This window comes from Elgaria multicarinata, chromosome 6 (assembly GCF_023053635.1).
Source record: "Elgaria multicarinata webbii isolate HBS135686 ecotype San Diego chromosome 6, rElgMul1.1.pri, whole genome shotgun sequence".
Classification (NCBI taxonomy): domain Eukaryota; kingdom Metazoa; phylum Chordata; class Lepidosauria; order Squamata; family Anguidae; genus Elgaria; species Elgaria multicarinata.
This window is the reverse complement of record NC_086176.1, coordinates 22525176-22541727: the sequence shown is the minus strand read 5'-3', so window position 1 is coordinate 22541727 and position 16552 is coordinate 22525176. Positions and strand designations below refer to the sequence as shown.

Here is a 16552-nt window from a genome sequence, read left to right as displayed (position 1 = left end):
TAATACTGAGCTACTTTACAGTTTTGTTGCAAGACCATGCATATGAATCGTCACCCAAAAAATAATAATATTAGTGTTTGCATTATAATCCAGCTTCAGTGCTGTAAAGGAAGCCAAATACCCTGCTCTCTTCTTCCTGCCTGCTCCCCTGCACTGCGGCCCAATACTTTTTCCGTCTTGTTCACTCATCTGGCAAATTAGCTGATCAGGGCGTCCACGTGATACAATATCCTACAACACCCTGTCGCCAGCTCAATTGCAACCATATGTCTTGGTGTACAGTGAGATTTCCAGATCAGCTTGTCACAGCACTCTCTCTGTGCAGCTGGCTAACTTGCAGCTGGAGGCTAACAGTCAAGATTTGTAAACCAAAGTACAGGCAGGCTCCACCCTAGGCTTGAAAACTTTGCCCCAGGGGTACGGTGCGCTGATCTGTCTTGTCTGAACTAGTGTATCTCTTTGTACGCCATCCGACGAGATCTCAAGGGCCATTCTGGCTTTTGCAGTAGAAACAAGACATCCCCGAAACCCCAAACCCAGACTAGAAAATCCAGAATGGGGAGAAGGTATTTCATGATGATCCACTGGCAGGCCACTGATCAATTTTTGACTTAGTGCCTGCTGTTTGATGGGATTGTTTGAAAAAATGCTGCTTGTACCTTGACCTGATCCAGCAAGGCACATTTGTAAGCAAGAGTGCATAATCAGGATCTTTTAATATAGATTTCAGCCTTCCCCAACCTTGTGCTCTGCAGAAGTATTGCGCTGCAATCTCCAATCATCGACAGCCATGAATATGGCATTTATTTAAATTATGTTTGCACTACTTTTCCCAGGATCAGAGCAATTTATATAATCTATCAGTCCATTTTACGTTGATACTTTGAGTAATAAATGGAAGATTGGACTTGGATATTGATTTCACCATCGTTTGCATCTATCTGTCTATCCTGGGCAAAGAGTTCCAACACAATTTTCCACCCTAAAAGTGGGGATTTGGATCATTACCCCATCTGGCTCTATCCTTACCATCATGACTGCAAATAATATGCTTTGTAAACTAATAATAAAATGTATCTCAGTTTTCTGTAAAAAATAAATAAAAAAATGCTTCTACCCTCCATGTGAAAGAGTGCATCTTAAAATGTCAGAATCCAGAAGGGGAATAAAAAAGAAGTCCAACTTGTATTTAAAACCACACAATTTGTCATCCCGTTCTCATAATCTAATGACCAGATTTTGCTGGCTATGAGCAATTTGCAACCACCAGGGCTCTTCTGGGTGATCCATGATGTGTTAATTCATTTTCTTATTTTTCTTTAAATATGTTATGGCATAATAATGATAATAGTTTTATACTATAAATAAATAACCAGGAATTTATCCAACCTCCTTTTAAAGCCATCCAAATTGGTGGCCATCACTACATCTTGTGGTAGTGAGTTCCATAATTTAACTATGCAGTGTGTGAAGAAGTACTTCCTTTCATTGTCCTGGATCTTCCACCAGTCAGCTTCATGGGATGTCCCCTGGTTCTAGTATTTTGAGAGAGGGAGCAAAATGTCTCTCTATCCGCATTTTCCACACCATGCATAATTTTGTACACCTCTATCATGTCTCCCCTCACCCTCCTTTTATCCAAGCTTAACAATCCCAGTTGACCCTCAGAGGGGAGATGCTCCAGCCCTTTCATCATTTTAATTGCCCTTTTCTGCACTTTTCCCAGCTGCATAATATCCTTTCTTAGGTGTGGTGACCAGAACTGTACACAGTATTCTAAGTGTGGTTGCATCACAGATTTGTGTAAAGGCAGTATGATACTGGCTGTTTTATTCTCAATTCCTTTGATGATTTGCTCTTCTCTTATGCTCTTCTTTTTTTCTTTTGGCTCATTGATTGTAAAGTTGTTATAGTGGTTTTAAATATATATGCATTTTGCATGTGGTTTTTAATTTTTGTATATTCTTTTCAAGTGTTTTTATCTCACATGAACTGCCCAGAGAGCTTCGGCTATGGGGCGGTATAGAAATGCAATAAATAAAAATAAACAAATAATGACCCCCTCCCTATCTGTGCCTGTGGCTGGCAGTCTAATTTCACCTTGCCAGTTTCCATTGAAACCAATGAGTAAGCCCCACTGAGTTCAATGGGGCTTACTCTCAGGTTAGTCAGTGGCCGGGTTCGGACGACACCTAATCAACCGGGGATCTGTGGGGACGCGGGGGGGGGGGGGGCGAGGAACAAAATGGAAGTCAACCATAGCTTAGCGTGTCGTCCGAACCCAGCCATTCTCTCTCTAATTCGGCTCCCTGTCCATTCTCTGCACGCTAATCAGGGAGTAAACTTCAACGGATACAGCGGAGCAGAGAATTGCTCTGGATGCAATATGGATGCAATTCTCTGCTCCGCTGTATCCGAAGAATAATATGAACGTTTTCCTAGTGTGGAGCCGTGTTGAGAAATGCTTTTCGCAGCTCTGAATCGCAGAGGGAGCCCTGCCCGAAAAGCAAACTTTGACTCCTTAAGGGACGAAGCAGGATATAGCCAACTTTTCCCACGTGCGGGTTGTCTCTCCCTGATCTGCTTTCACTCTATTTCAGCCTCCTCCAACCAGGCGCCCTCCAGCTATGTTGCACTACAGCTCCCATAACTCCCAGCCAGCCAGTTTCTTTGGTGTGTGTGCGTTATGGTAGCAGTAGTCCAATACCTCTGGAGGAGGACACCCTCTGAAGGCTGGGTCGAACAAAACAGAAGGCACCCTCGCCTAGGTAAGGGCAGGAGACGTTTCCTTGTGGCTTCACTGGCGCGCATTGCTCATGTGCAGACACTTCAAGGGGGAGAAGCCCAGGCGAAGGTTTCGCACATGCCCAGAAGCATCGCGCTACCTTCTCTCGGAGCTCCTGCCGCTGCCCAGCGTGAAGTTAGGCGGCCGCCCCTGGAGCCGGTGGCCCCGTCTTGTTGTCATGCCGACTCCTCGCCGCTGCCAGGCTTCCCCCGCGTGAGCCAAGCTGGCAGCAGCAGCAGCAGCGGCAGGAGAAGGAGGAGGAGGAGGAGGAAGAGAGGGAAGGAGGAAGACCGGGGTGCCCGCGCCGGCACCGCGTCCCCGCCAGTCCCGGCTGGGCTCCCGCGGCGCCTGCCTCTAACAAAGGGATCGTCGCCGGCAGAAAGGTGGGAGAAGAGCGGAGAGGGGCGGCAGGCAGGCAGGCAGCCCATCCTCCCCGGGCTGTTGTGGCAGCCGACGGCAGCAGCAGCAGCGGAGGAGGACCAGGGCCGGGAGATGGAAGATGGAAGGAAGCGATGGAGGGGTGAGTCGGGGGGACTCCTGTCCCCGCCTGTGGCTTATTCATTCGCCTTGTAACACGAGATGCCCTTTGGCTGAGTTTTGCTTTCTTATATAAACGCCGCCTGGGAACAGTTTCTCTTTATGCACAATTTCTCTCCTCCCTGCCCTCCCCTCGACAACCCCACCCCAGCTCCGTGTGATGGAAAGAATAACCGTGTGTGTGTGAGAGAGAGCGAGGGAATGAATGAATGAACGAACGAGAGGAGAGAGCCGCTTGATGCCCCCTTCGGCTTTTATTGCAGAGCGATTGGAAATCCCTTCGCCCTCTTGTTGGCATCGCGTTCTCCTTTAAAAGCTTTGGTAGCGATTTCAGGGGAGTTTGGGGTAGTAGGTAGACTGGGTGACTTAGGATGGAGAGTTAAGAGTTTCGCTGTGTCAGTCAGTCAGACTTTATTTATTTATTATTGCATTTATATCCCGCCTTTCCCCGCTCCAATGAACCCAAGGCGGCCTACATTCTCCTCTCCATGTTATCCTCACAACAACAACCCTGTGAGGGGCTGAGAGTGTGTGACTGGCCCAAAGTCACCCAGTGGGTTTCCATGGCTGAGTGGGGACTAGAACCCGGATCTCCGGACTCCCAGTCCAACACTGGGACATGCATATTTATTTCTGCATTTATACTCTGGCTTAAGGAAAATGCCACTACACCACTACATCACACTGGCTCTCTGACTTCGCCTAGCCTACCTCACAGGGTTGTTGTGACGGAGAAAAGAAAGAAAGAAAGAAACGGAGCCACGGGTGCTGTGTTTCAGTTCTCTGGAGGAAGAGCGACATACAGATGTAATTAAAAAATACTTCTAAATGTCATTTGTGGTTCTGAATGTGAGCTTGGAAATCCCCAATTAAAATCTTACCTTGGCCCTGCAAGCCCTTACGTGCTTTTGCAGCTTCCCCCTATATTATCCCCCAGGGATAATATTGCCCCATCCTTCAGGATTTTTTAAAATATTGTTTTTATGGAGAATATAGATAATTCATATAGCACGTTTCATGTGAAGTGTATTGGACTGAGTATTTTTACAGTTAAATATGCTTAGGACTTAGAGCTTCATTGTGTTACTGTAGAGCAGGTAAGGCGGTAATATGGGACTCTGATTTCTTTGCCACACTTTTAATATTTAATATCTGTGGATAAAAACTGCACAGATGTCAAAATTTACAATGCAAGTGCTTCAACAGCTAAAATAAAGTTGCAGGTTGCCATAGTTTTGCATCTCATTTGCTGTGGCAGTAGTAGCTTTGACTTGTAGTTGTTTTGTAACTTGTTCTGTAACTCTATACCCCTTTCCTAGGAGTAAATCTCATTCAATGGTACTTGCTTCTGAGTAGACATGTATGGGATTGCACTGTTAATTACGTTATAAACCTATTTGGGCAGGATTCCTTCTGTGTATTGTATAGCATCTAGACCAGCCTTACCCAACCTAGTGTCTTGTAGATGTTTTTGACTAGAGGCTCCAACATTCTTCACCATCAGCTGGCTGGGGCTGATGGGAGTTAAAGTACTAAACATTTGGAGGGCACCAGGTTGGGGAAAGGTTGCATAGACATTTAGCCGCTTATGCATAGTAACAATTATTATTTAATTTAATGTACTGAGCTAATAAATATATTCCTGAGTCTTGACATTTGTGCACATGGACTGTATATCTTGTAGTTGCTTGGGGGTCTTTGTCCCATATGGTCTTTTTTTCCTAATTGGTTGAGAGCATCTGTCTATCTTGATTTGTCCCCATTATATGCAAATGTGTATGGCACGTGATTGCTTGGATTCTATATTTAGTTCGAGAGAATAGGCTTGGTTTAGCATGTTACCTTGATGAACCTGGGAAGTTCTAACAATAGTTCTCAAAAAGTCAAGAACGCTTTAAAATATAATTCAGCATTGCTGCTGAAATAATTAAAACTTTGTTGGGTGTGACTGATAGTGAATCCGAGAGTGAAGCTGATACCCAATTCCTTTTGACCACTGTTTGGAGGTTGAGGAGGGCAGGATTCACACAGCACATTAAGCCATGATGGTTTATTTCTGGCAGAACCCATGATGGCTTTGTGTGCTGTTTGTGGGATATTTCCGCTACTAGAATGGATTAATCCTCCCAAACAACCCACACACTGCAAAATGGGCATAGTGGGCAGTTTGCATAATCTACAACACATAATGCTTGGCAACCCATCATGCCTTAGTGTTATGTGTGAACCCAACCTAGGTGTTTTAACAGCTAGTTAAGTCATGAATCTGGTCTGATTTCTTGACATAGGGGAGCAATAGTGCTCTCAGGGTAGAACTTTGGTGCAGATGTCTAGGTCTTCACACAGGAGAAAGAGCAGGAGGTCCCCCAAAACAGCAGGGCTGGCTACCGTATTTTGAAGCGAAGTAATACACTTTGCCATCTAAAAACTAAGGGTTCCCATGAGACCATTGTCTAAAATTCCCTAACTGTGAGGAAGAGGGCAGCAATGTAGGGGAGAGATATCTGCTCCTAGGAGTAATGCCAGGCTGTAATCAAGTAGCTGTGGAAGGTCTTGCTCACCTCACCAGGATTCCAGCCCTCTTTCCTCAGTTTTTAACTAGAGTGAATCCCTAGTAGGGATAGGCAACTTGTGGCTCTCTATAAGTTTTGGCCTACAGTTCCCATCATCCCTAGACAGCAAAGCCAATGGTGAAAGAAAAGGACAAAACATCTGGAGGGCTGCAGCTTGCCCACCCCTGCTTTATATAGAGAGAAGGAAAATGCACAGGCAGCACTCTGTCCCCTTGCTCAGCAAGGTTGCTCCACCCAGGCATGCCGAATTTATAATCCACCAGACAGAACATGGCCCACTTGGCATATATTTTGGCTTGGCAAACCCCCTAAATACTCAGTGGGTGTGCATTGAGGGATATGTGTCTCCCTGTTGCATGTTTCGGAGTGTTTCGGAATGCGTACCTGATCTGTCATAGAGGTGGATAATCCCACATGGGTGTAGTTGTGGCAAGCGTGAGTGCTGCCTAAAATTGTGAAATGGCTCAGTTTGCACCTATCTTGGCTTCCAAATTCCGGTTTCAGTCTTGTGCCTAGTTTCATGTTTGGTCCCGCTGGAGTCAGCTGCCCAATCAGTCATAATATTTACGTGATGCTTTTTCCTGCTCAGATGAGATCGTGTACAGTGTCATGTATCTGAGGGACCACCTATCTTAGTATGAACCTGCTCGGTTACTAAGGTCAGCAGGAGAGGCCCTTTGAAGATGTCGTTATTTACAGAGGCCACTTGTCAGGCATGCGGAAAAGGCCTGTATTGCTCCCAGATTCTAGAACAAACTCCTGCTGGAGTTATAACTGGTCCCCGCTCTCTCTGTTCAGGGAGGGGGTCAAGACACCTCTTTTAAAATAGTTATGTTTTTTTCTTAAGGTGTTTTAAAATATTTTAATATCTCTTTATTTGGTCTGCTTTTCTTGAAACCTTTGTATAATTCTCTCCCTTTCCCCCCCTCTCCTTCAGTTTATATGATGGAAATGATGATACATACACAATCTATGGTGTTCTACATACACAATATATGGTGTGTCCCACCTCCCCCGTTTTTCACGATGTATTTCTGTTTTGTTTGTTGATATTCACAATATTTTTTTTTTAAAAAAATCTCTTTATTTGTTCTTGATTTTTGTTTTCTGACTTTTTGTAAATCACATGGTTGGTTCCAGAAAGTCAGTGTAGAAATGCAACAAATAATAATCTCCTCTTCTTCCTCTATTGTACCCTGCCTCGATCCAGAGGGAGAGGCAGGTAACAATTATTATTATTATTATTATTATAATAATAAAAATAAAAGGAGTGTTTGTTTCCATGTCCTCGATGAACTCGAAAACCATACATCTGATTGTTATGAAACTTTTAGGATTTGTTCCACCTCTATCTGGGATGGTTTTAGGCATAGTTAAAATTTTGACCACTAAAAAAAATATCATTTTTTTTAAAAAATATACGGCCTCAATACAATTTGATCGATTTCCAACCAAACTTCTCATCATGATTCAGCACTGCAGCAAGCAGATTTTAACCATTCAACATTCATGTTTTTCATTTTTTTAGACATTAAAATAAAATTGAGCCGGGAGATCCAGGTTCTAGTCTCCATTCGGCCATGGAAACCCACTGGGTGACTTTGGGCCAGTCACATACTCTCAGCCCAACCTACCTCACAGGGTTGTTGTTGTGAGGATAACATGGAGAGGAGGAGGATTATATATGCCGCCTTGAGTTCCTTGGAGGAAAAAAGGCGAGATATAAATGTAATAAATAAAATAAATATTGAAGAAACAACAGCAACAAAATGTTAAAGCATGAAAAAAGGAACAAGCACAATTTGAAACCAGGGGAAATTATTAGGCTGAGCTATGGGTCAGCTCCACCTAAGGGGAATGGAGTGAGTGGACTGACCATTCCCTCAGGGGGCTATAGGGGTGGACCATGTCAGGGTCTGTGCAAAGGGGTGCCAGCAGGTGTGCCTTCACTTAGGTGGGGCAGGCATAGTGTGCCCAACTGTGACAGAAGTGTAAGTTTGCTTTAAGGCTTCTCTCTATCAGCCTAAAGGAAATTTTATCCCATGTGAAGCTAGGTCTGTTCACTAGTAAATAATTTAGAATGTATATACCACCTTACAGTACGATTCATGTACATTATCTTTGTAACCGGTGAGATCACATTACGCTAGTCCTTTTACAACTTCATTGGCTGCCAGTCCAGGTCCGGGCCCGATTCAAAGTGCTGGTATTGACATTTAAAGCCCTAAACGGTTTGGGGCCAGGTTATTTGAAGGAACGCCTCCTCCCATATGTACCTGCCCGGACCTTAAGATCATCTACAGGGGCCCTTCTCCGTGAACCCCTGCCAAAGGAAGTGAGGCAGGTGGCTACTAGGAGGAGGGCTTTCTCCGCTGTGGCACCCCGGTTGTGGAATGAGCTCCCCAGAGAGGTCCGCCTGGTGCCTACACTGTACTCCTTTCGTCGCCAGCTGAAGACCTTTTTATTCACTCAGTATTTTAACACTTAATTTTAACTTAAATTTAAATTTTACTGTTCTAACTCTGTATTTTAATCTTATATCAATTTTGCTGCGTGGTTTTATCCTGGTTGTGCTTTTTATACTGTATTTTGGATTTGTGCTTTTAACCTGTTGGTTGTTTTATTATGGTTTTAATTTTTGTGAACCGCCCAGAGAGCTTCGGCTATTGGGCGGTATAAAAATGCAATAAATAAATAAATAAATAAACCCTTACAGGAGCCCTGCACAGTTAGTCAGTGGGCTTGTTCTGACAACACGCTAAGCCACGGTTAGGCTGCTAACCCTTTTGCAGCAAACGATTAGTGAGAGTGTTTAAAGCGTGGTTATGTTTGCACGACACACTAAGCCATAATATTTATCTCAAACTGCTTAACCACTGTGGCTTAGCATGTTGTCTGAACAGAGTCAAAATTACCCTCACAAATGGAACCTGCAATGAAATGTTGCAGTATATCCCCCCGCTCTTATAACAGAAACGCTGCTGTTCAGGGTTCCAGCCATGTCTTTCTCTGGGGTACTCTAATCTATTCCCTTTTCCATTGTTGTTTTCTAACTGACACCCACCATTCTGTGGCTTCTGAGCATGCTTAGTCTTCATTGGTTTGGTTTTTGGTGAGGAGGTGCCACCTTAATTTTTGTTCAGAATCATTTTTGTACTTCTGCAAAAGTCAGGATTTCCCTGAGCATATTGATGCCTCTTTCTTTGTTCTCGGTGGCCCTGCTTTGGTTCCAAATCCTTTTGGCATTTCTCACTTCACTATTAGAAGTAACGTTTAGGCTGGGAGACTAAGAGACAGTGGTTTGCCTAAGGCCAGCTAAGCAAGTTCACTGTGTAACTCTAGACTTCCTGGCTCCCAGGTCGGTCTCATGTAGAGCAATCCTATGCATGTTTACTCAGAAGTAGATTCCACTGGACCTTGCTCTGCGGTTAAGTGTGCAGGATTGCAGCCTTAGTCATTGCACCACAGTGGCTCCCCGACTATACTTTTGGGCTGTATGTATATAACATCATGTCATGTACAAGTACAGCCCAAAAGTGTACATGACCTGAGCAGGAAAATGCGTCAAGTAAAATGTTGCCACGTTGATATGCTTACATATTTAATTGGGTGCAGGGTTATAACCTTTATGTGCAGCTCTTGTGAAATGAATTGTCTGGAAATTGCTCCCATGTAAAACAATGAATTTGTCAAGCTCACAGATGCTAATCCTGTCTCTTGAAAGGTACTTAGGCCTGAATATATTTAGTATTCAGATGACAAAAGAAGTAACTTTTGACCCAAAGGTTTACACCAAGTCACTGGCAGAAGGAAAAATTGCGGACAGACCCCCCTGCCTGACATCTTTACCACACTTTCTTGTTGAGATCACCACACTTGGTCTTCCATATTATCACTCCCCATGGACTGACCAGAGGATCTTCATAAAACTCCCTGACAGGACAGGAAGTCACAAAGCAAGGCTGTCAGAACATATCTTGTTTAGAGTTCGAAGGACTTCAGAGTTCCTTTTACGGGAGAAGCCACATTCCGATAATGTGGATCATAGTGGCAGAAGAAAAAGGCAGCAGCAAGAAGTCTTTCTGGTACAAGAAAAGCTTTACGTGTATTTAACGAGAAAGTGGAATAAGATTGCAGGAGAATGTCTGCTTCATGGGCAGGCAAAACAGTGTGAAAACATATTGGGCATCTTCAACGCCATAGTATTCTATTTTCCCAGCGTCAGTTTGAGGCCTTGCCTCTTTTAAATCTCAGCCTGTCTCACTGAAGTCTCAGCCTGGATCCTTCGGTGTCGCCTGAAACGAAACATGGCGAAAACAGAACTGCTAGTTTTTCCTCCTAAACCCTCTCCTCTTCTCCCATTTTCTATCACTGCTAATAAAGTTATACTCTATCCTGTTGAGGAAGCTCGTAGTCTTGGTTTTATTTTTAACTCTCCACTTTCTTTTTCCTCCCATATCGAGGCTGTAGGTAAGTCTTGCCGTTTCTTCTTGTATAACACTTCTAGAATTTGCCCGTTCTTACTGGTCTCTTCCTCCAAGACTCTCATTCATGCCCTGGTTATTTCCCGCTTGGACTATAGTAATCTGTTGACTGGTCTTCCTTCTTCTCATCTTTCCCCATTGGTTTCCATTCATCATTCTGCGGCTAAGATTATTTTTCTGGCTCGTCGTTTTGATCACATCACCCCGCTTCTCAAATCCCTTCACTGGCTCCCTATCTCCTACAGAATTCAATACAAGCTGCTTCTTTTGACTTTTAAAGTTTATCATGGTCTGGCTCCTGCCTATGTCTCGTCTCTTATTTCACCATACTGTCCTGCTCGCACCCTTCGCTCTCATAACACTACATCTCTTACTTACCCAAGAGTTTCTACTTCTCTCGCTTGTCTTCGCCCGTTTTCGCTTGCTGCCCCCTATGCCTGGAATTCTCTTCCAGTGCATCTGCGAACCACGATGTCGATCTCAGTTTTTAAATCTTACCTGAAAATGTTTCTTTTCTCAAAAGCTTTTAATCCGTAGTGTGACAATACTAGTTTTTATTATTAGTTTTATTGTCCCCCGTGCTGGTTGGCCTTTCCCCTCCCTGTTTGTTTGTTATTGTGATTTTATAATGTAAGCCATACGGCAGGGTGTTTTGTATTCTGTTTTATTTTGTTCTGGACAGCACCATGAACATTGATGATGCTATATAAATAAATAAATAAATAATAATAATAATAAATCATCATCCAGTGCATTGTGTAAGGTTTGTTTCCTATTCATTCACACTCTCATACAGACATCTTTGAAATTTGAGGTATGGCTGATACAGATGCATCCAGCCTTAGCCCTGATGGGATCTTCTCCTGCTGCCAGGTAATATGAGATACGCCAGGCTGTGCACATGGAATCCGTGCCATAGGCTTGCCCCACAAGAAAGTGGAGCACTGCTGATGTGGGAAAAAGAGGACCCAGATAATGCATGATGTTTGCTAATTTATATGCAGCAATGCACATCTAGAAATAAATAATAGAATAGAAACACATCTCACCATAGCGGAGAAGACGGTGGCCGCTCAGTCTGTTTTCCAGGTGCTAACTGTGGATGGGCAACTTTAAGAACCCTTCCAGTGGTTATCTTTAAACCAGACTTGGACCAGACTGCCCTTCAAATAGAGAACACCTTCAAAGTGAGGACTGTCCTTTGACAGCCCTTCAAATAGAGGACTGTTCTCTAGGACATATGGCCACCCTACCGGTGGTGTAGGAAGAAGCACTCCTCTAGTGCCCAGCCCCCCGGTGCCGTTGCCAACAATCAGAAGTCAGAAAGAGCGAGTTCCAACTGAGTTCACTGGGATTTAACTCCTAGGTAATCTGGCATAGGATTGCTGCATTAGTCTCCTGATATATAGCATAGTGGTGGGGGAAAGAGGGAGAAGGCTCCCTAAATTATCAGACTAAGAGGATTTCTGAGTAGCTGCAACTGTACATTAGTACCTTTTTTCTTTAGTTCCTTTTTTTCTTACAACTTGAGTGTATGTATGTATTGTTTGTTAGTAATACTAACAAGTATTAAGAGTAAAATCTCTTAAGTGGATTCCATGCAGAAATATTAAAAATCACATTAAACAATTAGCTGGAGGCATCCTGCATTTTTAGCGGAATTCTCCTTTACAACTTTGCATGGTTCCCCTCTGTCTTCTCTATAGCAGATTGCAATCTCTTGTTGTACTGGTTTGTCTAGTGTTGTGGTGGGAAACCACTTCCTAGCTAATCGTTGTTTGATCAGCGAATAATTTGAGTTTGCAGCAGGATGAGGGAAAGGTGTCGAAAGAACCTTAGGGTGTGTGGGAGGTATGGTGTTGGGTGAAAGGTTCCTTAAAAAGTGAGGCTTTAAAACTTGTTTTTTAGCATAACGGTTAAGTTCACGTACGTGTGTATGTGTGTATTTCAATTGTATGTCAAAGCCTAAATTGCCCTGGTCGCGCAGAGTGTGAAGAAAAGATGGACAGGGCCATGCAGGCGTAGAGCTATACAAAGCAGAAGGTCTAGATGTGACCCCTTTCTGCCCAGCTACTTTGCTTCTCTGGCCTGGTTCTTCTTCTTTCACTCTGTTGGCCTGCCAGTTCTGCTGCTGAAGTGGCTGCTGACATGGGTGCTGCCTCCACCAGAAATGTGGAGAGTGTTGAGGAATTGGGGGACATGAAATACCTGAGCTACCCTCTTCTTGTTGTTGTTATTTATTTATTTATTTATATAGCACCATCAATGTACATGGTGCTGTAGAACGTTTAAACCTCCCTCCACCCTCGAGTTCCCACATAACTCTAAGGTGGAGTTGTCCATCTCTTCTTCTCTGCCTACTGCTCATTAATGTAGGGTGACCATATGAAAAGGAGGACAGGGCTCCTGTATCTTTAACAGATGCATAGAAAAGGGAATTTCAGCAGGTGTCATTTGTCTATATGGACAAGGTGCAGGAGCTATACTAGAGTGACCAGATTTAAAAGAGGGCAGGGCACCTGCCGCTTTAACTGTTGTGATGAAGAGGGAATTTCACCAGGTTCTCCATATATACAAATGACACCTGCTGAAATTTCCTTTTTCAATACAACTGTTAAAGATACAGGAGCCCTGTCCTCCTTTTCATATGGTCACCCTAATTAATGCTGCAACGGTGGTGCAAACACTTGAGCTGACAGGGTGCTCCTTGGAGGAGTTGGAGACCATTACCTCCTAGGCTAAAACCTTGTCAGTAATGCAGTCACAATGGTGGAAGGACTCTTGCCCTGCCAGGCACTGTATCAGCCTAGTTTGGAAGGATTTTCTCCCCCCCCCACACACACAGCCACTTGCTCCTTACCTGGAAGCAATTGGGGGGGGGCTCAGTGATAGAGCACTTGCTTTGTGCAGATTCAATCCCTGGCAGGGGAGGGGCTGGAAAAATTATCAGGAACCCTGGGATGTGGCTGCCAGTCAGTGTTCGCAACACTGGTTAGAACTAATGAGCTCACTCAGTATAAAGCAGCTTCCTGTGTTTCTATACTATACTGATGGGATGTAGCTTCCGTGTATATAAAAGGGCAATGGCCAGATATCATTGTCAGATGTGAGTGTGGTTGTCACTTGGACAGTTCTGCAGTCCATCCTCAACTAGTCTATTCATTATTTTTTTTGCTTTGGAAGCCAGGGACCTGAAGCTTTGCAGCATGCCTGGAATAGGGCTGGCTGTCGTGGGGAAATCCTATTTGCCTTTGGCTTGACAGATCCTGTGGTGTCCCCAACTTGGCATGTGTTTGAGAGCGGGGTCAGTTCCCCAAACTCAGGAACATTTCCACTTTTTTAAAAAATATGTGCGAGCTGCGATTTGCGCAAAATTGCAGGCATAACTATTTATGAAAATCGCGATTTGTGGAAAATTATGCTTTATTCAGCTGCGATTTTGTCCAAATTGTGATTTTTGTAAATAGTTACACTCGCTATTTTGAGCAAATTGCGGCTTGCCCATATTAAAAAAAAATAACATGGAAAATTGCAAGCTTGCCAAACTTGTTGTCAGACAAGCTCAGGGATGTGCAAGTTGGAGTCCGTGTGGCTTACCTGGCAAAAATTTGCTAAGCTCCACCTTGCAAATGGAGTGCTCCGCCATCTCTAACCTGGACATACGCATCTCTCCAAGCCAGAACAGAGGCAGAAACATGGCGCCTGTGTAGGCCCAGAAGGAACAAGGGAACAAACGAGACAGCTCGAGATGGGCTAGGACCCTTTTGTGTGTTTCCTGTGTGAACAAGAGCCCAAAGCTAGCATCTGTGGTTATATGCACCAGCTAGCAGCCTTACCGCAGCACTGTGTATTATAGGTGGTGCTATAGACTGACAAAAGCCTTGCTATTGCAAGGGTGGATTTTGATCAACTACAAGTTTGTAAGAAGGTGTAGGGTTATAGTCACAACCCTCATAGATCACCTTAATATAATGTTGATATTTATTAGTTTTAAAACTTTTTTAAAAACTTTAAAAAGTTGCTTTAATCTATCTTAGTTGCATCCATTGTTTGCAACTAGGTTTACAGTCGTATTGACACTTAACCTGGGAGTAAGCCCTACTGAATTCATTTGGACTTGTATAGGATTGAGATGTAGGGCTGTCAACTGAATAATTTTTACATGGTTAGTATTGCCTCATTAAAAGGGCTTTTTTGAGTTATTGAAGGAGAAGATAAGTAATGAAAGCTGTCATTGAGAGGCTGCAATCCTAATCTAATTTACAGGAAGTAAGGCCTACTGAACACGATGGCATTTACTTCTGAGTAGACATGGATAAGTTCACACTGAACATTTCTTAAGTCGTTGGTCTATCAATTAAAATGGAAAATCGCAACCCTATTTGAAATGTGAATACAAGACTTTAAAACTGCCTAAATAGAACCTCATGCCTTTGCGCTCTCTTCAGCTGTCAAATTGTATTTATAGGAGCAACCCTGAAATATTTACACACATGAAAAGCCTAAACCGCATATTTGAAGCTATGCTGAGTCATAAAATCATGTCTGGTCATGTAGTGAATTGTACTTATGCCCCTGAAGCATGCAATAAGAAATGCATATCTGCCTAATGTAGTATGAACGACTGTATAGATGATTACAAAAACTTCTGTACCTTCTCAGCTGTTGAATAGGCTCTGTAAGAAATCCCCTCCCTGCTCAGCTGACGCCAAGGAACATGTGTCTACATTTTAATCACGTTTCTCTCTTGTTACCTGTGCCTCTCCCTTGCCTTGCCTTATCTCAATACTATGCCATTATTATTGATCCTTTAACTGGTGTTTTACTGTTAAGATTGTTTAATTGTTTTTATATATCATTGTGAGCCACCTGTATAAGAAAGTTTCCCCCCCTCTAGAAGGAGGTATAGACATCTATTAAAATAACCGCTGCTGTCCAACCCTCCTAATACTGACATTGTAGATTTTAAGCTCACTGGGGAAAGGGTCCTGTCACTTTTGCTTATATTACCCTGTAGAGCAGGGCTGGGGAATCCTTTGAGGCCTATGTTCTCTTGGGGACACCCTGTTGTGGAGGGGCATTCTGGTAGTGATGGGGCTGAAACTATCAGTGGGTGGGACCAGAGCCAAAACTGAATGGGGCCACCCCCTTTTTTATTTCTCCCTCTCTGCGTGATGGGCTGCCAGGAGATGTAGAGATTGCTCTTCCCAGAGGTTTTAACTAATCACTTGCAGAGGACAAGGGTACATTGATGGCACTGTCTCAATAATAATACAGTGCTAGAATGTGTGGCGCTCAGATCTGGCTCCTGGCAAGCCATAGTGAGTTGCTGGCTACATCCTCACAAGGAACAGCAAGAGCAGACTGCCCTTTGTGCTCAGACCAAAGAGCAAGCCTGACCTGGAAGCTATTCTAGGGGCCAGGTGGTGTCACCTGATTCTTTGTGGTCTGTTTAAGAGGTTTCCTTGCTGGTCTGGCTGGTCTTCTGGAATCCTCACCTTCAGCCATAGCTAGCTGAGCATACACAGTCTCCACCTCTACCCTCAAGTTTCTGGTTCAGGGCCTCCTATGGGCTTGAGTTCTGACACTGCATTTGGTATCACATTATTTTTGACATGAGGAAACTCAAATGCAGCTGAGGCATGGACTGATGGATTACATGTGAAAAGCACTAATGTGCCTCATTAACTTTTATATTGTTTATATTTCTTCATTTATTTAATCAATGGATTAAATGTGCCTCATTAACTTTTATATTGTTTATATTTCTTCATTTATTTAATCAATGGATAGACTGCTTCCTATATGTGAAAATAAAAAAATATATCTCAAAACAGTTGACAATATGAAAAGCTGACATTAAAACATTATAATACTATATAAAAATCCTTATCAGTTAGTGTTCAAATTCAGATAATTTTTTTTTTTAGCACAACCATTCTCAAACTAGGCAGCACAATCAGTCAGTGAAGGGATGGCTGAAAAGAGAAAAACATGTCACTGTTAACACAGCTCGAATACTGGGGCTGGAAGGCATTCCACAAGGTGGGTCCCACCATGGAGAAGGCCTGGTTGCCTTCTGCAGGCAATCTGCAGGTCATGTTACAACCAGGAAGGCCTCCTTCATTGATTTTCGCAATCACATGACATATATGCTATTGGGTGATGTTCTA

The 16552-nt window shown here is 43.5% G+C and overlaps 1 protein-coding gene across 1 annotated transcript in view; it reads left to right on the top strand.

Moving 5' to 3' along the window:
* Positions 1-3237: 3237 nt before the first annotated feature.
* PSD3 (pleckstrin and Sec7 domain containing 3) overlaps positions 3238-16552 on the top strand; it is a 189691-nt gene continuing 176376 nt past the window's right edge. The window contains exon 1 of the mRNA XM_063129137.1: positions 3238-3305. Within this exon, the coding sequence (XP_062985207.1) occupies positions 3285-3305 (21 nt within the window). The 5' untranslated portion in view covers positions 3238-3284. The remainder of the gene's footprint in view (positions 3306-16552) is intronic.